General features: G+C 40.8%; 1 protein-coding gene across 1 annotated transcript; it reads left to right on the forward strand.

Annotated features, from left to right (window-relative positions):
* Nucleotides 1–4,927: 4,927 nt before the first annotated feature.
* Nucleotides 4,928–16,499, forward strand: LOC131680580 (uncharacterized). Its single transcript, XM_058961294.1, is given in 5 exon segments — nucleotides 4,928–5,738; nucleotides 13,958–14,055; nucleotides 14,058–14,605; nucleotides 14,672–15,420; nucleotides 16,177–16,499. Coding segments are annotated over 5 exon segments (2,529 nt in total).
* Nucleotides 16,500–18,307: the final 1,808 nt, after the last annotated feature.

The raw sequence follows: 18,307 nt of genomic DNA on the forward strand, positions 1-18,307 counted from the left end.
TTTATGTGCAGTTTGTGGGACAATATTGTATTGTTTGAAAGTTATTTGCAAAAAACCTGCTGTGTTTTGACAAAATCGCCCATATCTCAGAAAGTAAACAACATATCGAAAATCAAAAATAATAGTGTCAAATGGCAACGTTAGACCTTTCATTTGAAACTAATTTCATTAAGATCGGCTCAGCCATTGCTGAGATAATTACATGACATTTTGTACATACATACATACACACATACACACACACACACACACACACATACAGACATTGTCTCAATTTGTCGAGCTGAGTCGATTGGTATATGAGACTCGGCCCTCCGGGCCTCGGAAAAAGTTGTCAAAGTTTGAGCGAATCCTATACATTTCTTTTGTAAGAAATGTTAAAAAGAGCTTCAAAATCTACTGAAATGGGCTTCAAATAACTTCGATTTGCAGATGGCTAATTAAAGTTTCTTTGAAGTTATTGTCCACTATCGACAATTCCGGTCCGGGGACTCTGGAATATTCCCGAATTAAAATCATATCGGTGATGACTGAACTGATTTTCACAAGGCAAACGCATGGGAATCAGAATTTTGAATTCTAGCGAGATCATTTCTGATTTGAAGGCAAAAAAGCTAGCGAGAGAGCAAAAAAGTTGAATAAAACCCTGAAGGAAATGAGAATTCCATCGCCAGTAGTACATATAAGTCCTGTGATTCAGTCCTGCAAGAGTCGGATGATTAAAGTGATGGATGATTTCACCGATACCATATTTGTACTTGTTAGATGCTCAGTAATAAAGGTTCCAAAATTCATCGAAACGTTGAAATATTTGTACGGTGAAATCAAAAATGTTTTGTCAATAGTTAATGTTAACGTAGTTGGAACAAAATCCACAGTAATTATTAAATGTGCCTATTTCCATGTCTATGGTCTGCTTAAAGGTTCACTAGCAAACTTTTTAATAACGATACTTTATATAAGTGAAGTTTTTAATTGAATTTCGCCGCTGAAAAGATTCATTGGTGAGCTTTGAACTGATTTTTTCCCGAAACTGCCTGCAGATAGATTGATGTCATATTCTAATAGCTTCATGCTCTCTGAGAACTCGATCACGCGTCAAATGAAAGTCAAGTTTAAAATTAATTTAACATTGAGGATAATTTAAAGGCGCGGAGTAATTTAAAAAATGTTGTATAATTTTCTATCATTAAGCATAATTTTCTTAATTGCCTTAATGGAACAATTTTTATTCCATTTCTACAAAAAAGTATGTTTGAAGCATCTTGAGTTCTGTCCATTCTCTTCACCGCTAGAACTTCCCTTTTATATTAATGAAGAGCTCAAAATCTAACATTAGGGTTTTGTTTATCCAACTGCGCTGATTCCATGAAATACTTCCTGGGGATATTGTAACTAATTAATACTCTGTCATAAAACTGTGGGCATATTAAATTTACAGCAACACGAATGAAGCAAAACTGTTTGTTTCCCGCTTCTGCTATGATGTCCCTCGCCGCAGAATCTGATAAGCTACGCGGACGTTGAAGGTTTACATTCCTTTCAGTAGTTTTTCTTCCGATGGGAGGAGTGTACCCCACCTAATAGCTATTACGAAATACCGTGCCGTGCGCTGCTTTTTCTTAGCACCACACTTGCTGGTGACGACATTAAAACATCACTTTTCGCCCGGGATCAAACCGCGAGCGTCCTTCTTCGATATCCACGATGTAACTAAGTACCGAGTCGGCCTGAAATGGAAAAGTTTGTCTTCGTTGTAGCAGACTATAGGCCCCTTAACAACGTAGATAAGACATCCTGAGACAGACAGGGTACGCCGGAAGACGTTGAGAAGGAAAAAGATCATGAGCCATCATCACCATCCACCAGTGGTAACAAGCGACGTGGTGGATGTGAGAAAAGCTATCGTAAAAATTTATTACTTCCTTAACATTTCCTCAGTCGTCTTGACCCTACACATTCCTAGCTCCTCACATTTGTATTACCTGATGTTTGAACGTTAGGAAAACTGTGGAGAGCAAAGAAAGGTACAATTTTCTATAGGTTTTTCGTTCCGAGACACCTTTCCTTACGAATGAGAGAAGAGTGACATAATAAGGCAATTAATTTACAAATGGAACAATAGTCATAACGATAATATGAAACGGTAGATAAAGTTCGAGTACGCAGTCGGAAAGAGAACGGTATTTACTGGATAAGTAGTTCTTATTCCACTTATTCTACACACTCAATAGTCTACGGAAAAAAGGTAGTACTAGTAGGAGATTCACGATTATTGTCTTAATTATCATGTTGATTGTAATGGATTAAGAAACGATGCTTGAAGCCTATGACACAATTATGTATACACAATAATCAGCCTTACCTGATGAAAAGGGTGTAGACTTTTCGAAAAAGTCTACGATTTTTTCATTTTTTGCATTCCTTTCTCGCATATCTGTATTGATGAAATCTGCATAAGGGTCAATTCTGAGTCGGTAATTATTGAGACACTATCGGTTATAGTTATCAAAATGAAACCAAAGTTTTATTGTAGTTCAGAATATGTATATGCAATAAATTCAGGTCTCATGTGTCGGTTAAATTTTTGGATAAGTTTGAGTAAAATGTTCAACGTTTGCAACTGATGCTCCCTATCAGTACCCTAGCAGTCGTTTGCGGTACGTTTGTATTAATTTCTTCCCACTACCTCAGAATTTGGGTCTTCCGAAATTTGCGCTACATCATGGCCTAATAAGTTTCGAGCTAATGAAGACTGTCGATTAGTTATGTGTTTGCATGAGCTCACCGAAAATTTTGTTGTTGTGTTTCATTTTTGTTATTTAGCTTATATTTTTGTAAATAAGCAAACAATTAAACAAGACGAAACGAAGAGCCTGAGAGATACAACGCGCGCGTGTACTACGGTCTCTTTTTCAATTATTTTTCGAGTAAATCGGCTGTTAGCCAATTCCTTTCCGGTTAAAAAGTTGCAATAACGGATGTACTGTGGGTGAGAAGTGGTATTTTAAGAATACTTCCACCAACGAGATTAATTTCTGCATTTTACCGCAATTGTTTGGAACCCAAAAGTGGTTATCGGTAGTGGCCATTGTGATTACGTGAACAAAGCTTTCACATCGAATAAAGAAGTGTTAGTTTATAGCAAACCTGTGCCCTACGGTCAAGTGATAACGAATAGATTGGATGTGCTTGGTAGCAACCCAAGAAGTGACCTGTGATTAACGTCATCACTCATCTTGTGCATGAGCAGAAACAAGGGAACAAAACAAACGAACGAATCGACAAACGTCATCTACTCTCAATCAATAAATCAATAAAGTTAACTTTCGCCTGTAAAATTTATATCGATTTGCCGCTGCTTCGAGCAGCTGACCAATAATTATGGATGGCCCATTGCCAGCCCCTAAACCTCCGGACATCGCTCCAAATCCCGGCCCCAGCAAACAAAACCAAAACTCTGGGAGAGGTAAAAATAACAGACGTACTTTGCCTCACTACCTTGATAAACAAAATCAGTACGGAGATGCTGTATACCTATTGCTACAGGGCGTAAATGGCATACCGCTGCCAAAGAAACCGTTTGTGATTGGGAAGTCGGTTGAAATAGCCGCTGGTGGCGCAATTGCTGGAGCTATTTCTGAGTTTCGTGGTACAAAATACACTCTCGAAGTGCGTAGCAAGGCACAGGTTGATAAATTAATGAAATTGACAACTTTAATTGACGAAACACCCGTTGAAGTAATTCACCATCCGACTCGTAATGTATGCCGTTGTGTTGTCACTTGTTGGGATGTAGCTGATGTGGATATGGATGAAATATGCGAAAATCTTCGCGGTCAAGGTGTAACAAATATACGAAGAATAACTCGACGGACTGATAATGGTACAACCAATACCGGGACAATGATACTGACAATGAACGGTACCATTCCCCCGGATTACATAAGATTCGGACTTCTACGCGTACCCACACGGCCATACTACCCGTCCCCGATGATGTGTTACAGATGTTTCTCATACGGTCACACTAAAGCGCGGTGCACAAACGAAGAAAAGTGTAATAACTGCTCTGGAACCCACGAAACTTCACAAGGTTGTAACCAACCGGCGCATTGCATCAACTGTGAACAGAATCATTCACCGATTAGTCGAGAGTGTTCAGTATACCGTTTAGAGGTAGAAATAATAAAAATAAAAATTGACGAAGGACTATCCTACACAGAAGCGAAAGATGCACACAAATCGCGAGTTACGTCATCAAAAGGCACATATGCAAGTGCCGTACAGCAAAGATTGGAAAATCCCCAAGTTTCGCAACTATCGCAAATGTTGAAGCAAAAGGACGAAGAATACAAAAAAGTTCAGGCCGAAAACGAGGAGATGCGAAAACAGATAACAAAACTTCAACAAACCTTGAAACAAGTTTTGGACAACCAGAGGAAACTACAGGAACACCTTAAACAACAACCGCGTCAGAATCAATTTGCAATGCCCAGTCCTACCCCACCATCTCAAAGTGTATCTAAACAAACCAAACCGCCAACTACGAAAGATGAAGGCACACGAATGCTAACCAGACAACAGTTACGGAATGATAGTCGATACGGTAGCACAACAAACCTTTCATTATCAAGCGGCGAAGAAACGCAAAGCAGCCAAAAGAGAAGACCAGTTTTCAGTCCACCAAAAAGACCACCGAAACAACTAAAAGCATTGCAAGGCGCATCCATAAGTACTGAGCAAATTGACCCAACATGCACCGTTGATACCATAGCTTATTCTTCTGCAGAAGACACGGCTACCGATGAAGAAATGACTCACCACAACAAGTGAAAGTAATTCAACCTACAGCTCCGGTATCTCCATCACACTATCACCAAAAACAATTCACACTCACATGGACCCTTTCAATCACCCAATAACAATGTTCGATCATACTGCACCGGTATATAGCTATGAGGAGAACAATCAGCGTGAACAATTATCAGATGAATCACTACTTCAACTTGACGGGGAAGAGATGAAAGTAGCCCCGTCACTGTCTGAACAGGCAGAGGTCGTACCGGGGGTAGCGGGCACGGCCGTCAACTTGCCATTGTCTTGCTTTAACTCCGGTCTTCCTGTTGAAGGTCCAAGTGAACTGGAAAAGGAATTTGCAACAGAATCGAGGCACACGGGAACCGATAAAAACGCCAAATGCATTGCAGTACAGTGGAATGTAAACGGCGTTCAGGAACGTTATGCTGAGCTACAATTACTAGTAAATGAATACCAACCGTCAGTAATCGCTCTACAGGAAACGCGAATATCTCGTGTACAGATTATGGACCGCTTTCATCGTTCGGAATACAAGTGGAACATTCGACATGGACCAACATCTCACTCTCAAAACGGCGTGGGCCTTGCTATTCACCGATCAGCAACACACAGATTTCTTCAACTCAAAACAGCATTACAAGTAGTCGCAGCTCGTGTCGACCATCCTGTAAAAGCTACATATGCCTCGGTTTATATACAATGTCACATGCCACCACGACAACTCGAGGAGGAACTTGAAAGGTTAATCATCGAGCTACCACCACCCATCGTGCTACTGGGCGATTTTAACTCACACAACCCACTATGGGGGAGCGAAACACACGATCCTAAAGGAGTCATTATTGAGGATTTCGTAGCAAAACATAATCTTGTGATCTTAAACACTGGAGAACATACAAGGCTCGATCCTCGTACAGGTAGGACCTCTGTATTAGACCTAACCATCGTATCACAAGAGCTGGTAACAAAGCTGCAATGGAATGTGGAAAATGATACCCGAACCAGCGACCATTATCCTCTGATCGTGAGCGCACCAATAGGTATGCCGAACGCGAACCATCGTAGACGGTGGCTGCACAAGCAAGCCGACTGGGGCGAGTATGAAGCCATACTACTCGAACGCTTGCCACGTGACCAAACTTTTTCTGTAGAAGAGCTCAGCGAACAGATTTCCTATGCAGCAGAACATAGCATTCCCCGTACATCTGGTAAAGCAGGAAAAAGGGCTGTTCCTTGGTGGAATGATGAGGTCAGTGCAGCAATTAAAAGAAGGCGCAGAAAACTCAGAGCACTACGACGAACAAATGATTCTGATCCACGCAAGGAACAACTATTAAAAGAGTTCCAGGAAGCGCGGAATGAATCCAGGAAAGTTGTTACGACCGCGAAGAAAACATCTTGGATTAGTTTTGTATCCGGTTTCAACCCGCAAACTTCTACTAGTGATATGTGGCGAAAGGTAAATGCATTTTGTGGCAGACGAAACTTCCAAAAATTAACGCTAACGGTTCATGGTGAAACAATTGAAGACCAATTCCAAGTGGCGGAGCATTTGGCAAGCTACTTTCACTCGATTTCCAAACTGCCCATGTCATCAATGGACGCTTTGATCGATGCTGAACAAAACTTAAATACCGACGAAAACTACAACCAAATATTTACAATAGCTGAACTGTTTTGGGCACTGGAAAGAGGAGGAAATACATCAGTTGGTGCTGATAACATTAGTTATGCAATGCTCCGTCACTTACCCTTTCGAGTAAAATTACTAGTACTAGATGCAATAAACACACTCTGGAGCACCGGGAAAATGCCTGAATCTTGGAAAGAAGGTATCATCGTCCCACTGCCAAAACCAGGGAAAGATGCGAAAAAAAATTGGAAACCAACGTCCAATCACTTTGCTTAGTTGCTTCAGTAAAGTGGTAGAACGAATGGTTAACAGAAGACTTGTCGAGGAAATTGAAAACCACAACCACTTCAACAAACAACAGTTTGCTTTCCGAAGAGGAAGAGAAGTGGACACATACATGGCATGCTTCGAGGAAGCTATCAGACAACCTGTTGACGACGGTAAACACTGCGAAATTCTAACAATTGATTTACAGAAGGCTTATGATAAAGCGAACAGATATAAAATTATCTCCAAGTTGCGAAGCTGGGGAATCACTGGTCGAATGCTTCGCTTCATCCAAAACTTTTTAAGCGATAGATGCTTCCGTGTCTATATAGGCGATACGATGTCAACCCGCAAATCACAAGCTACAGGAATTCCTCAAGGCTCAGTTCTTTCCGTTACATTATTCCTGGCATTGATGGAGACAGTTTTCGAGAAAATCCCGAAAGAGCTACGAATTTTTGTGTATGCCGATGACGTATTAGTAATAGCTGTTGGTGAAAATGCGAAACAAGTGCGACGACAACTGCAGAAAGCCGCCACAATGCTTGGAATATGGGCCGATCAAAACAGCATGTCAATCTCAACTGAAAAGTCTAACTATATACACATATGTAGGAAACGGAAGCACCCTAACGTCCCCCCCATAACCATCGATCGCGCAGAAGTTCCTGAGGCTGATTACCTAAAAATCCTTGGTATAATTGTAGACAAGCGGTTAAACTTTAAACGGCATGCAGCAACTACACGGCGCAATGTTCAATCTGTTTTGAACTTCTTGAAGGTAGTCGGAAACGTTATGTATGGTGGTACGAGAACCACTTTACAACAGATCACCAATGCAGTAATAGTTCCAAAATTATTCTTCGGTATGAGCTTTGTCAATGGTGGCAGTCCAACGAATATGAAGGTATTACAGCCACTTTACAACTCTGCTGTAAGAGAATCCTCTGGAGCTTTTCGATCTAGTCCAGTTGACTCCATAATGGCAGAAGCGGGACAGTTGCCGTTCGACCAATTGGTTACGCTGAACGTAACAATGAAAGCAATTAGGCTGATAGAAAAAGCTCCTGTTCTTTTTCCATCATTGAACACCAATGGGGAATATACGGATATTTTTCCTTCGATTAAAAGAGCCATGGCAGCCTATCATACCCTTACAGGGAAAACTCTCCCAAACATTGCAGCATTGCAGCGCCTCGGTGACAGACCCTGGAATACCACAGCAGTACAAGTTGACTGGTCCATTAAATCGCAGTTTAAGGTTGGAGAACCACCAACAAAATCACAACAACTTTTCAGGGCGCTTTGTGCAACAAAATATGTATTCCATCGTCTCATTTATACTGATGGTTCAGTAGACTCAGATAGAGTGGGCTTCGGAATTGTATGTGACAATATAGAAATTAGTAAAAAACTACCCAAGGAATGCTCTATCTTCTCGGCAGAAGCTATGGCAATTCTTCATGCCATTGCGAACTTGTGTACAAATACATCAGCCTCTGTTATCTTTACGGATTCAGCCAGCGTGCTCTCAGCACTTGAGAAAGGTCGCTCACGGCATGCATGGATACAAGCAATCGAAGAGAAACTGGAAGATAAATCAGTCGTTCTCTGTTGGATCCCAGGGCATACGGGAATAACTGGGAACGAAAGAGCGGATGCACTAACAAAAGCAGCAAGAGAAGAAACAGAGCTCACCAGCAGAATTCCGAGCGAGGATGCAATCAGATCATGCAAGACAAATGTCCGTTTGCAATGGGAACAGCAGTGGAGAAATAAATCTACCTTCTTGAGGTCAATAAAATCAACAACCCTTAAATGGCAAGACAGATTTCCAGCAACAGAGAGGAGAGCAATTAGTCGTCTGCGAATCGGTCACACTAGGCTAACACATCAGCACCTGTTCAGCAGAGATAGCAGCAATTGTCGGACATGCGGCGAACAACTCACAGTACGACATATACTATTGGAGTGCAGAGAATATGAAACTCATCGAAAGAACTGCAGACTTGGAGAAACGCTTGGACAAATTCTGTGCAATAATGAAGAAGAAGAGAAGAAACTAGTAAAATTCATTAGGAAGACCAATTTATTGAAATCACTATAGCTATTAAATGATATGTACGTTACTTTAACTGAATAAATGATGAATGGGATGAATGACCGCAATTGCGGTTAAAGTCCCCAAACAAAAAAAAAAAAAAAATTAAACAAGAAAAACAAAAAAACAAATAAACAAATAAACAGATAAACAAATAAACAAATAAATAAATAAATAAATAAACCAATACACAAATAAGCAAATAAACAAATAAACAAATGAACAAATAAACAAATAAACAAATAAACAAATAAACAAATAAACAAATAAACAAATAAACAAATAAACAAATAAACAAATAAACAAATAAACAAATAAACAAATAAACAAATAAACAAATAAACAAATAAACAAATAAACAAATAAAGAAATAAAGAAATATAGAAATAAACAAATAAGCAAATAAACAAATAAACAAATAAACAAATAAACAAATAAACAAATAACAAATAAACCAAAAAAAGCAAATAAACAGAAAAACAAATAAACAAATAGACAAATAAACAAATGAACAAATTAACAAATAAACAAATAATCAAATAAACAAATAAACAAATAAACAAATAAACAAATAAACAAATAAACAAATAAACAAATAAACAAATAAACAAATAAACAAATAAACAAATAAACAAATGAACAAATAAACAAATAAACAAATAAACAAATAAACAAATAAACAAATAAACAAATAAACAAATAAACAAATAAATAAATAAACAAATAAACAAATAAACAAATAAACAAATAAACAAATAAACAAATAAACAAATAAACAAATAAACAAATAAACAAATAAACAAATAAACAAATAAACAAATAAACAAATAAACAAATAAACAAATAAACAAATAAACAAATAAACAAATAAACAAATAAACAAATAAACAAATTAACAAATAAAGAAATAAATAAATAAAAAGTCTGGAAAAGTTGTATTATTGTGTTACTCGAGGCCCCACACGCTGGTACCACGGGGCAGTTCTGTATCAGAGGTGAATAACCCTCTGATACAGAACTGCCCCGTGGTACCAGTAACTTGAAGGGAGATCGGATATCCAACCCCGGTGAGATCTTTGATAGTATACTGACAGGGAGGAACCGTGTGGGCGCTTCTCACGTCAAGGGGCTGCTTTTCACTACAGCCAAACGATGGAGCTGTGAACAACAAGAATTTTGGCCATGTGATCGCTCGAGGAGGGCACCCCAACTAGGGACGTTGCGATATTAAAATACATCGATACTTAGAATCGATACTGGCATCAAGGGCACCAAGTATTGATACTTTCGATATAATCGTAGTCATAGTATCGATACTTGAAGATATCGCCATTTGATTCCATACTTTTACAATAGCTTAATTCCAATCTACATATTTCCTTGGTCCGATTCGTTTGATGTTGGATCCAGTTGACGATTCTGTCGGACGTTGCGCCCACTGGAGTACCGTCAGAAGCAGTGTTTCAAATAAACCACACATTTCCCACCAAGGAGCCTGTTTCCAAACGAGCGGTGGAAACCAATCATTGTTATGCACGTTTCTGGGAGTGAGTAAAATGAAAATGAAAAATCCAAAAGGGTTTTGACTCTTAGGTTTTCACTTCTGGTTTTGGCTCCTCCTCTCCACTCCGGGTTGTGATTCTTATTCTGTCGCCGCTTATAGACCGAATTTAATTTCAAACTTTGCTAACAGGTCTTCAAGATTTGTATGTTTAATTTCTCAATTATCCCAGCAGTAGGTACAGGGTGCGCCAGCTGGATGTATCCTTTTGCAACATTGAACAACTTCGCCATTTTTAGCCGTTTTCACAAGTAAACAAGTTTTTTAGGATATTTTATGCCATTTAAACCAGGTTTATTATACAACGTAGATTATATAACCCCCATTTGAAACACAAAAAGCAGCTCTTTTGCGGGCATTTTGCATGACATTGGACAGTATATCGGGCTTAATCGCAGCAATTTCAGCTCGTATATTAGCTTTGAGCTCGGTACTTAGGTTTGCTAGAATACACTTTACTTTTCAAGTAACCCCACAGAAAAATATCTGGCACCGTTAAATCCGGAGAATGAGGAGGCCATTCCAAATCATAATTTTTTGAGACAACGCGTCCTGAGAATTTGCTCTGCAAGAACTTGATTGCGGTGTGGCCAGGTGCCCCGTCTTGTTGAAAATAGAAGTTTTTCAGACCTATTTTCTGCATTTGTGGATAGACAAAGTGCGCCAAAATCCAACGGTAGCATCCGTTGTCGATGGTCTCCCCCTCTTTGAAAAAATAAGGACCGATGGTTGTTTTGGAGCATACTCCGGCCAAAACAGTTACTTTCTGGTCGTGCAGTGGTGTTTGATGTATACCATGTGGATTCTATGTCCCCCAAATTCGAAAATTTTGTTTATTTACTCCGCCGGAAAGGGTGAAGTGAGCCTGCCATATTTTTTACGATAAACACGCACAGTTTTCACTATTGAACGATCGTTTTCAATGTAAAGCGCTACGATTTCAGCGCGTTCTTTTGGTGTAAATCGACTTATAGCTAAAATGGCACTCCTTCGAGGTCTATCGAAAAGAAGCTTTCGCCATGAACTGTACCAAGCATCTGTTTTGCTTTTGTGCTTGATAAAATGAAAATTGAAAATCTAAATTGAGCTCGGGCTTTTAAACTGTATGCTGCAATTATAATCTAGTAACCTGTTTTCACTCCTTGGCGGTTTTCACTCCTCAGGAGTCAAAAAACCATGAGTGATGAAATCATGGATTTTAATGATTTGTCAAACTATGGTTTTTTCAACGCATGCTGAATGGAGTGATTTTTGAAACACTGGTCAGAACAGATAAAAAAAATTATTAGTTATTCAGAAAGTTTCATAAACTGTCTGATAATGGACAATGCATGCAATCGATTGATCATCAATCATCTACTTGATTTTTCCATCAAATGCTCCAAATTTTTAGCAACTCTAATCATGGAGTCAAATGCAACAACCGATTCCATAATGGTCGAGTCTGAATCGGTAATTGCATTTGACTCGCAAATCATTTCAAAGTCGTTCAAAATTCCGAATCAAATTCTTCAACCTACTGGTTGCTTCGATTCTTTTCGATGTCATGAACATTGTGTCAATATCAGCAAAGTATCGTGCTTCAAGTATCGATACTAGAAAATCGCGTATCGGAAACAGAAGTATCGATTCCGTACTAGTATCGAAAGTATCGCAACGTCCCTAACCCCAACTACTGTTGGTCTTAGTACGGAGTACAATGCGAACTACCCGAGGCTGGAGGTGGGACAGCGGGTTTTGAGTCCTAAGAACTACCGCTGCCAAAGGACGGAGAGAGTAGCAGTGCTACGAATAGAAGACGTCAGTAGCTCACCCTCACAGAAACAAAGAAGCGTAGGATCATGTGGACGACGGAGATGCACAAATTCGTGATCCGCTCGTACTATCTTTGCTCAGCGCTTGAGACTGACATAAGCGGACGACATCAAGTACTCGAGATGTTCGATGAAGGGAGAGCATGCCGGACGTCTGAATCAGAACGCGATGAACGCAAGGCGTACAGCAATCATCCGCGACAATATTCTCAACCTTTGAATCGATCTGATTCAGCAGAAACTGCAGAGAGAGAGAGAGAGAGAGAGAGAGAGAGAGAGAGAGAGAGAGAGAGAGAGAGAGAGCTGAGTAGAAGGAACAGTAGAGCAAGCGATATGTCGAGGTGAAGGTCCATAAGGTTGAGCGCGACATTTGCGAGTAAGGGCCGCAACCCTTGAGCGCTGGCGCTGGTGGACACATCTATAGCTGAAGTCCCATCATTGTCAGAATACCTACCCCTTGATCGGCAGCTACTGCGTGATTTGGTCGTAACAATGAACGGAGCGGTTACGCAGTATCGCGACACGGTCCCAATGTTACGCCGTAGTATCCCGTAGCTGCAATATTCTTTTAAGCTGACCTGCACACTCCAGGTTCGTTCTTCCAATGCACCTGGAATTTGTGCAGAGCCTGGAAGGTCTGCAGCTAGTAGTATTCTGTGCTGTGGTGGCAAGCGTCAGATGTTTAGGATACCGACCTAAACCTAGATACCTAGAGGCGACTCGCTCCAAAATCACCGGGAAAGGTTAGTACCTCCATAGCAGCGAAGATTGAAGAGCTGGATTTCGAATAAACGTGCCGCTATTGCAAGGTTCACCTCGTACAGGGACAGCAAAATATTGGCGAAATCATGTCGTCATGTGGCTGCGATCATTACACCTACTGAGCTTCACATGCTTGGAGCTCATCACCTGATGGAGAAACTCAACTCTAGTACAGCTAATGAGTGTCTTACCAAAACGGCTAAGGCGTTGAAGTGACTCTGGGAAACGACGACAACGAAATCGGATATTCAGTAATATCGAGCGAGCGTCCAATGAGCGAATCAGCCACGAGAAGGCCGATTTCAACGAAGGTCGACCAGATAGCTTTTGGGCTGGTATTTGGAAGGTCCCTGGAAAACATCGCGAGGGACAGCTGTACCTAAGGTGCGAGGAATGGGCAGACGAAAAATTTGGCGAGATTTCATCTATCATCGTCGAAACCAATGATGCTCGCAGGGAGACGCGGTGCCTTAAAATTAGGCGGCACCTGGACTAGACGGTGTCCAGAACTATTGGTACAAGAATCTGACCGTTGTTCATCCTACGAGGGTTTTATGTTTCTACAGGGCGTTACGTGAATCACGCTTATTACCGAATTTCATCGCCCGTGGCAACACAATTCTCCAGCAACACGTCCAACTTAACAAAGTACAGACCAATTACCTGTCTATCTAGGTGAGTACCATCTTCACCACATACGTATGGGCCCATTGTGAGCAGAATAGCATGAAGACAGAGAAGCAGAAGGGATGCAAGAATGCTGCAAAGATCAAGCCTTCATCAATTGAGTTATTCTTGGATAAGCAGTGTATAATCAACGGAGCCTTAATATGGCCAATATCAATTATAAGAATGCATTGTATTGAAGATGTGTAAAGTTTGTCCTGAGGCTCCTGTGGCAGGCGTTGGAGAGGTGGCCGATAACAGTGCAGGTCAAAAGTGGGGAAGACGTGTAGGGGTCTAGTCCTTGCTTCACATATAGAGGGGCATAATCACAGCTAATGAGAAAACGCTCGCAAAAATCGATAAATCTCTGGAAAGAATTGAAGCATTCATAGAAGACTTGGTAGATGCATCAGAGCAACAACAAAACGATCCCGTCCAGAAGAATTGCCTGGAGATCTAGAGACTCTTCAAAGGCTCAAGATCGCCCAGCTTCAATCAAGCATAAAAGAAACTTCCCAGCAGAAACAACAATTAGAGCAGGAACTTCAGGAACAGCTACTTCAACATCAGTCGCCGAAACCGTTAGATCAACCCGTTTTGGAGAATCAGCGTGAACAAGAACAGCAAATACAAAAACAGCATCAACAAGAGCTGATACGTCAACATCAGCAACAACTACAACAAGAACAGCAGCTTAGGATTCAACAACAACAGCAAGGACAGCAACTCCAACAATCGCTAGATCAGATGCTACAGCAACGACAGCAATTGGAAGAACAATTACACCGGGAGCAGATACAGAGGCAGCAAATTGAAGCGCAGTTACGAGGGCAACAAAATCAAGGTGTCTTACGACAAGGATTTCAGAACAGCTCCATTCCGGGACATTGGGATCCTTATCTACAAAATCAGTACGGATTGCCACAACAGCACCGTGAATTGGACAATATTCCACCGCTCTTGCGAGAGAACTTCATACGGTTTTTGGCATAGCAAGGCAGACCCAACACACCTTGAACGTCGAATCTACAAGCGACTCCAAATAGATTCCCTCAGTCTGTACACAAGTGGCCTTGCAATGGTAAGACGAATATCATCCAACTAGGTGAATTCCTCAACCAAGTAAACACATACGCCGACACGGAAGGAATTGATGGGCAAACGTTGGTCCGTTTAGTTAAGTATTTACTCAAAGGGCGAGCTCTTCAGTGGTACACACGCTCTTACATCCACCTTACCAGTTGGGAAGCGTTCAAATCGGAAATTAAGCAGGAGTTTTTACCTACGAACTATTCCGAGATCATCAAACAAGATCTGTATTTACGATTCCAAAGGTCAAACGAATCGTTTACGACGTTCTACAGAGATCTAGTAGCAGCCTTTGAAATAATTGAATCAGTAATATCAGAATCGGAAAAACTTTTCATAATGAAATCTCACCTGAACTCGGACAACACTCCGATAGCAGCAGCATCACGAGCGATAACAGTCAAGGACATAGTCGCTGTTTGCAAAGACTTTGAAGTGTCTCGGTCCTATTCGATTCGGGGTAGAGCTTCGACTACTCCCCGCATTCCTTGAAACAAACCTGAAACTCCGGCAATTCAGCGTCCAGTGACGATCAGGGTGGACAATCCTTACCGGCAACTATTCAATAGGCAGCCGTTCAACAGAGCGCAGGTTAACACGGTGGAACTCAACCCAGACGGGGAAGAAGACTGGAACCCTCTTGAAGTACAGGAACGCGAAGCATTCCAGCAGGGCATGGCCATTCAGAATGAAATAACGGCAACTCGTCGCTGTTGTGCTATCTTATGACAAACGCCATTTTGGGGTAAACTGAGTTAGATATGCCACATTACTTGTTTGTAAAATCTCTACAAAGTGGCGTTTTCAGAATATTGAAATTCTACTTGGTTATTTAGATATAGCGAGAAACATGATGAGAAATTGTGAGTTTTTTGCTTCAAATCACTATATCTAGAGATTTGCCCAAGTTATATTGAAGTTTTAGATGTTTTTATGTGTGAAAATGCCTGAGGAACGCAATGGCATAAACATTTTCAAAAGAAAATTACTCGAGTTGTGAGAAAAACACAGTTTTAGTTTTAAACTGAAAATAAAGCATATTTGGCAACACTGTAATCAAGAATAACAATTTTTTATAGATTCCCTGACTCATTTCCTTCAAAATGCATTTCACCGATTGTTTATAGACCATATGAACGCAAAGATATGAATGAAAGTTAAAATTTGATGATTTTTTCTATGGAAAATTTTCCATGCACGATTATGACACGTCATATAAATTTTGTCATCAATACACGCCTATGACACGTGTGAGTGCGACTTTTGTTTACATTCATAGTAAAAACTCGCAACATAGTCAACCGATCTTCGTAATATTTGAGAGATCAATGCAGAATAGATAGAAGCATCAATTGTCTTCTTTGGATTGTTTATACCATTTATAAGTTTCAAGATATTCAATCTCAAACTTTAAAAATCGTTTTTCTCAAAATGTGCTAAATGGCGCTTTCTCATAAGATAGCACAACAGCGACGAACTGCCACGGAAGAAGTTAACGCAGTTTGTCTGCAACAGAATTGGAAGGAAAGAGCAGTTGCAGAACCACTGCAACAGACCAGTAGCGAACATCGCACAAGGAATTCGGTACCAACTATCATCTGTTGGCAATGTGAAAATCCAGGTCACACTTATCCAAACTGTCCCAACCAGAAACGATTCCTATTCTGCTACAGCTGTGGGAAAAAAGGATGCACAACACGGAACTGCGAGGCATGCATCTTAAGATGGAAGTCAGTGAACATCTCACAGCATCCGGGAAACCGTAGCTGGGAGAACTCTCAATAAATGGTTACAACCAAAGCCCCTTCTATTATCGAAATTCCCGCATTCTGCAAAGCAGAATCTATCGTAATTGATCCAGACAACCATGACAATCGCCCATATGCTGACATCAATATCCTAGGTCGTCAACTTCGAGGACTCCTAGACAGCGGTGCAACCTGCAGTCTAATTGGTGGTTCACTCTCCAAAATAGCAGACGAATTAGGATTAGGATTAACCAAATTTCCAGTTAACGGAGTAGTACAAACTGCTGACAACTCGGCGCACTCAGTTTCATTCTTCGCACACGTGCCGATTTTCTACAATAACAAAAACATCACCTTACCGGTGCTGTTCATCGAATCAATGCTTTCTATTTTTATTTTGGGAATGGACTTTTGGTCCAAATTCGGCGTCAGAGCAACCATTTGTGGAATTACGACCAACCTAGATCACGAATCATCGATCATTCGAACCTTGCCGGCACACGACGAGCAACGTTTACAAAAAGTAATCCAGAATTTTCCGACGTCACGGAACAAAGGCAGACTAGGAAGAACGGACCTCTACTCGCACAAAATAGACACAGGAACCGCTCCTCCGTTCAAACAAAAATACTACCCAATGTCAAAATTTGTTTTCGACGATTTAAACAAAGAAGTCGACCGAATGTTGGAACTAGGAGTAATCGAGAATACCATTTGCTGTCCTTGGAACAATGTCACAGTAGCAGTCAAAAAGAAAGACGGTTCGATGAGATTGTGTTTAGACGCTAGAAAATTAAACTCAGGCACAGAACAGGAGGCGTACCCGATTTCCCAGATAGCATCGATCATAAACAATCTCAGTGGGTCAAAGTTCCTGTCTTCTATTGATTTAGAGTCCGCATTCTGGCAAATTCCGCTCGATGAAGAATCTAAACAGAAAACCGCTTTTACTATCCCGCAGCGGGGACACTATCAATTCACCGTGGTTTCGTTTGGTTTGTCCACAGCCAGTCAAGCACTGTCACGCGTCACGAATCACCTGTTTATTGATCTCAAACCGAAGGTATTTGTATACTTGGATGATTTGGTGTTGGCCACCGAAACGTTGCAAGAACATTTGGACCTCTTGCAGGAAATTGCACGAAGACTGCAGAAGGCAGGACTCACAATCAATGCGGAGAAGTTAGTAGTCTGCAGGAAACGCCTGAAGTATTTGGGTTACGTGTTAGACGAAAACGGCTGGCACGTTGACGAAGACAAAATAGAATCCATCAGCAAATTTCCTGCTCCAACCACCAAGAAAGAAATTTAACGATTCATTGGGATGTGTGGCTGGTATCGAAGATTCATTAAAGACTTCTCGCGAACCGCTTACAGAACTCGCGAAGACTAAAACAAAATTTCGATGGACGGAACAATGCGAAAAAGCCTTCCAGACTCTCAAATCTCATCTCACATCAAAGCGCCTGTTCTGGCAACTCCAAATTACACACAACCATTCGCAGTTGCTTGCGATGCGAGTGACGTAGCGATAGGAGGAATTCTCACACAGGACATCGAAGGCGACGAAAAGGTAATTTGCTACTTCTCGCAGAAACTTTCATCCTCTGAACGAAAATACTCGGTGACACAGCGAGAGCACGTCGCAGTAATTCGGTCTATAGAGAAATTCCGAGGATATCTCGAAGGCTCCACTTCACCGTCTATTGTGATCACTCCAGTTTGACCTACCTGAAGACGACCCTACGCTTCTCCTAGCTAGATTCTTCGTTTGAATGCGTATTCGTCCGATATTAAATACCGGAAAAGAACTTCAAACGTTGTTCCAGATTGCTTGAGTAGAGT

This window comes from Topomyia yanbarensis, chromosome 2 (assembly GCF_030247195.1).
Source record: "Topomyia yanbarensis strain Yona2022 chromosome 2, ASM3024719v1, whole genome shotgun sequence".
In the NCBI taxonomy this organism is placed as follows: domain Eukaryota; kingdom Metazoa; phylum Arthropoda; class Insecta; order Diptera; family Culicidae; genus Topomyia; species Topomyia yanbarensis.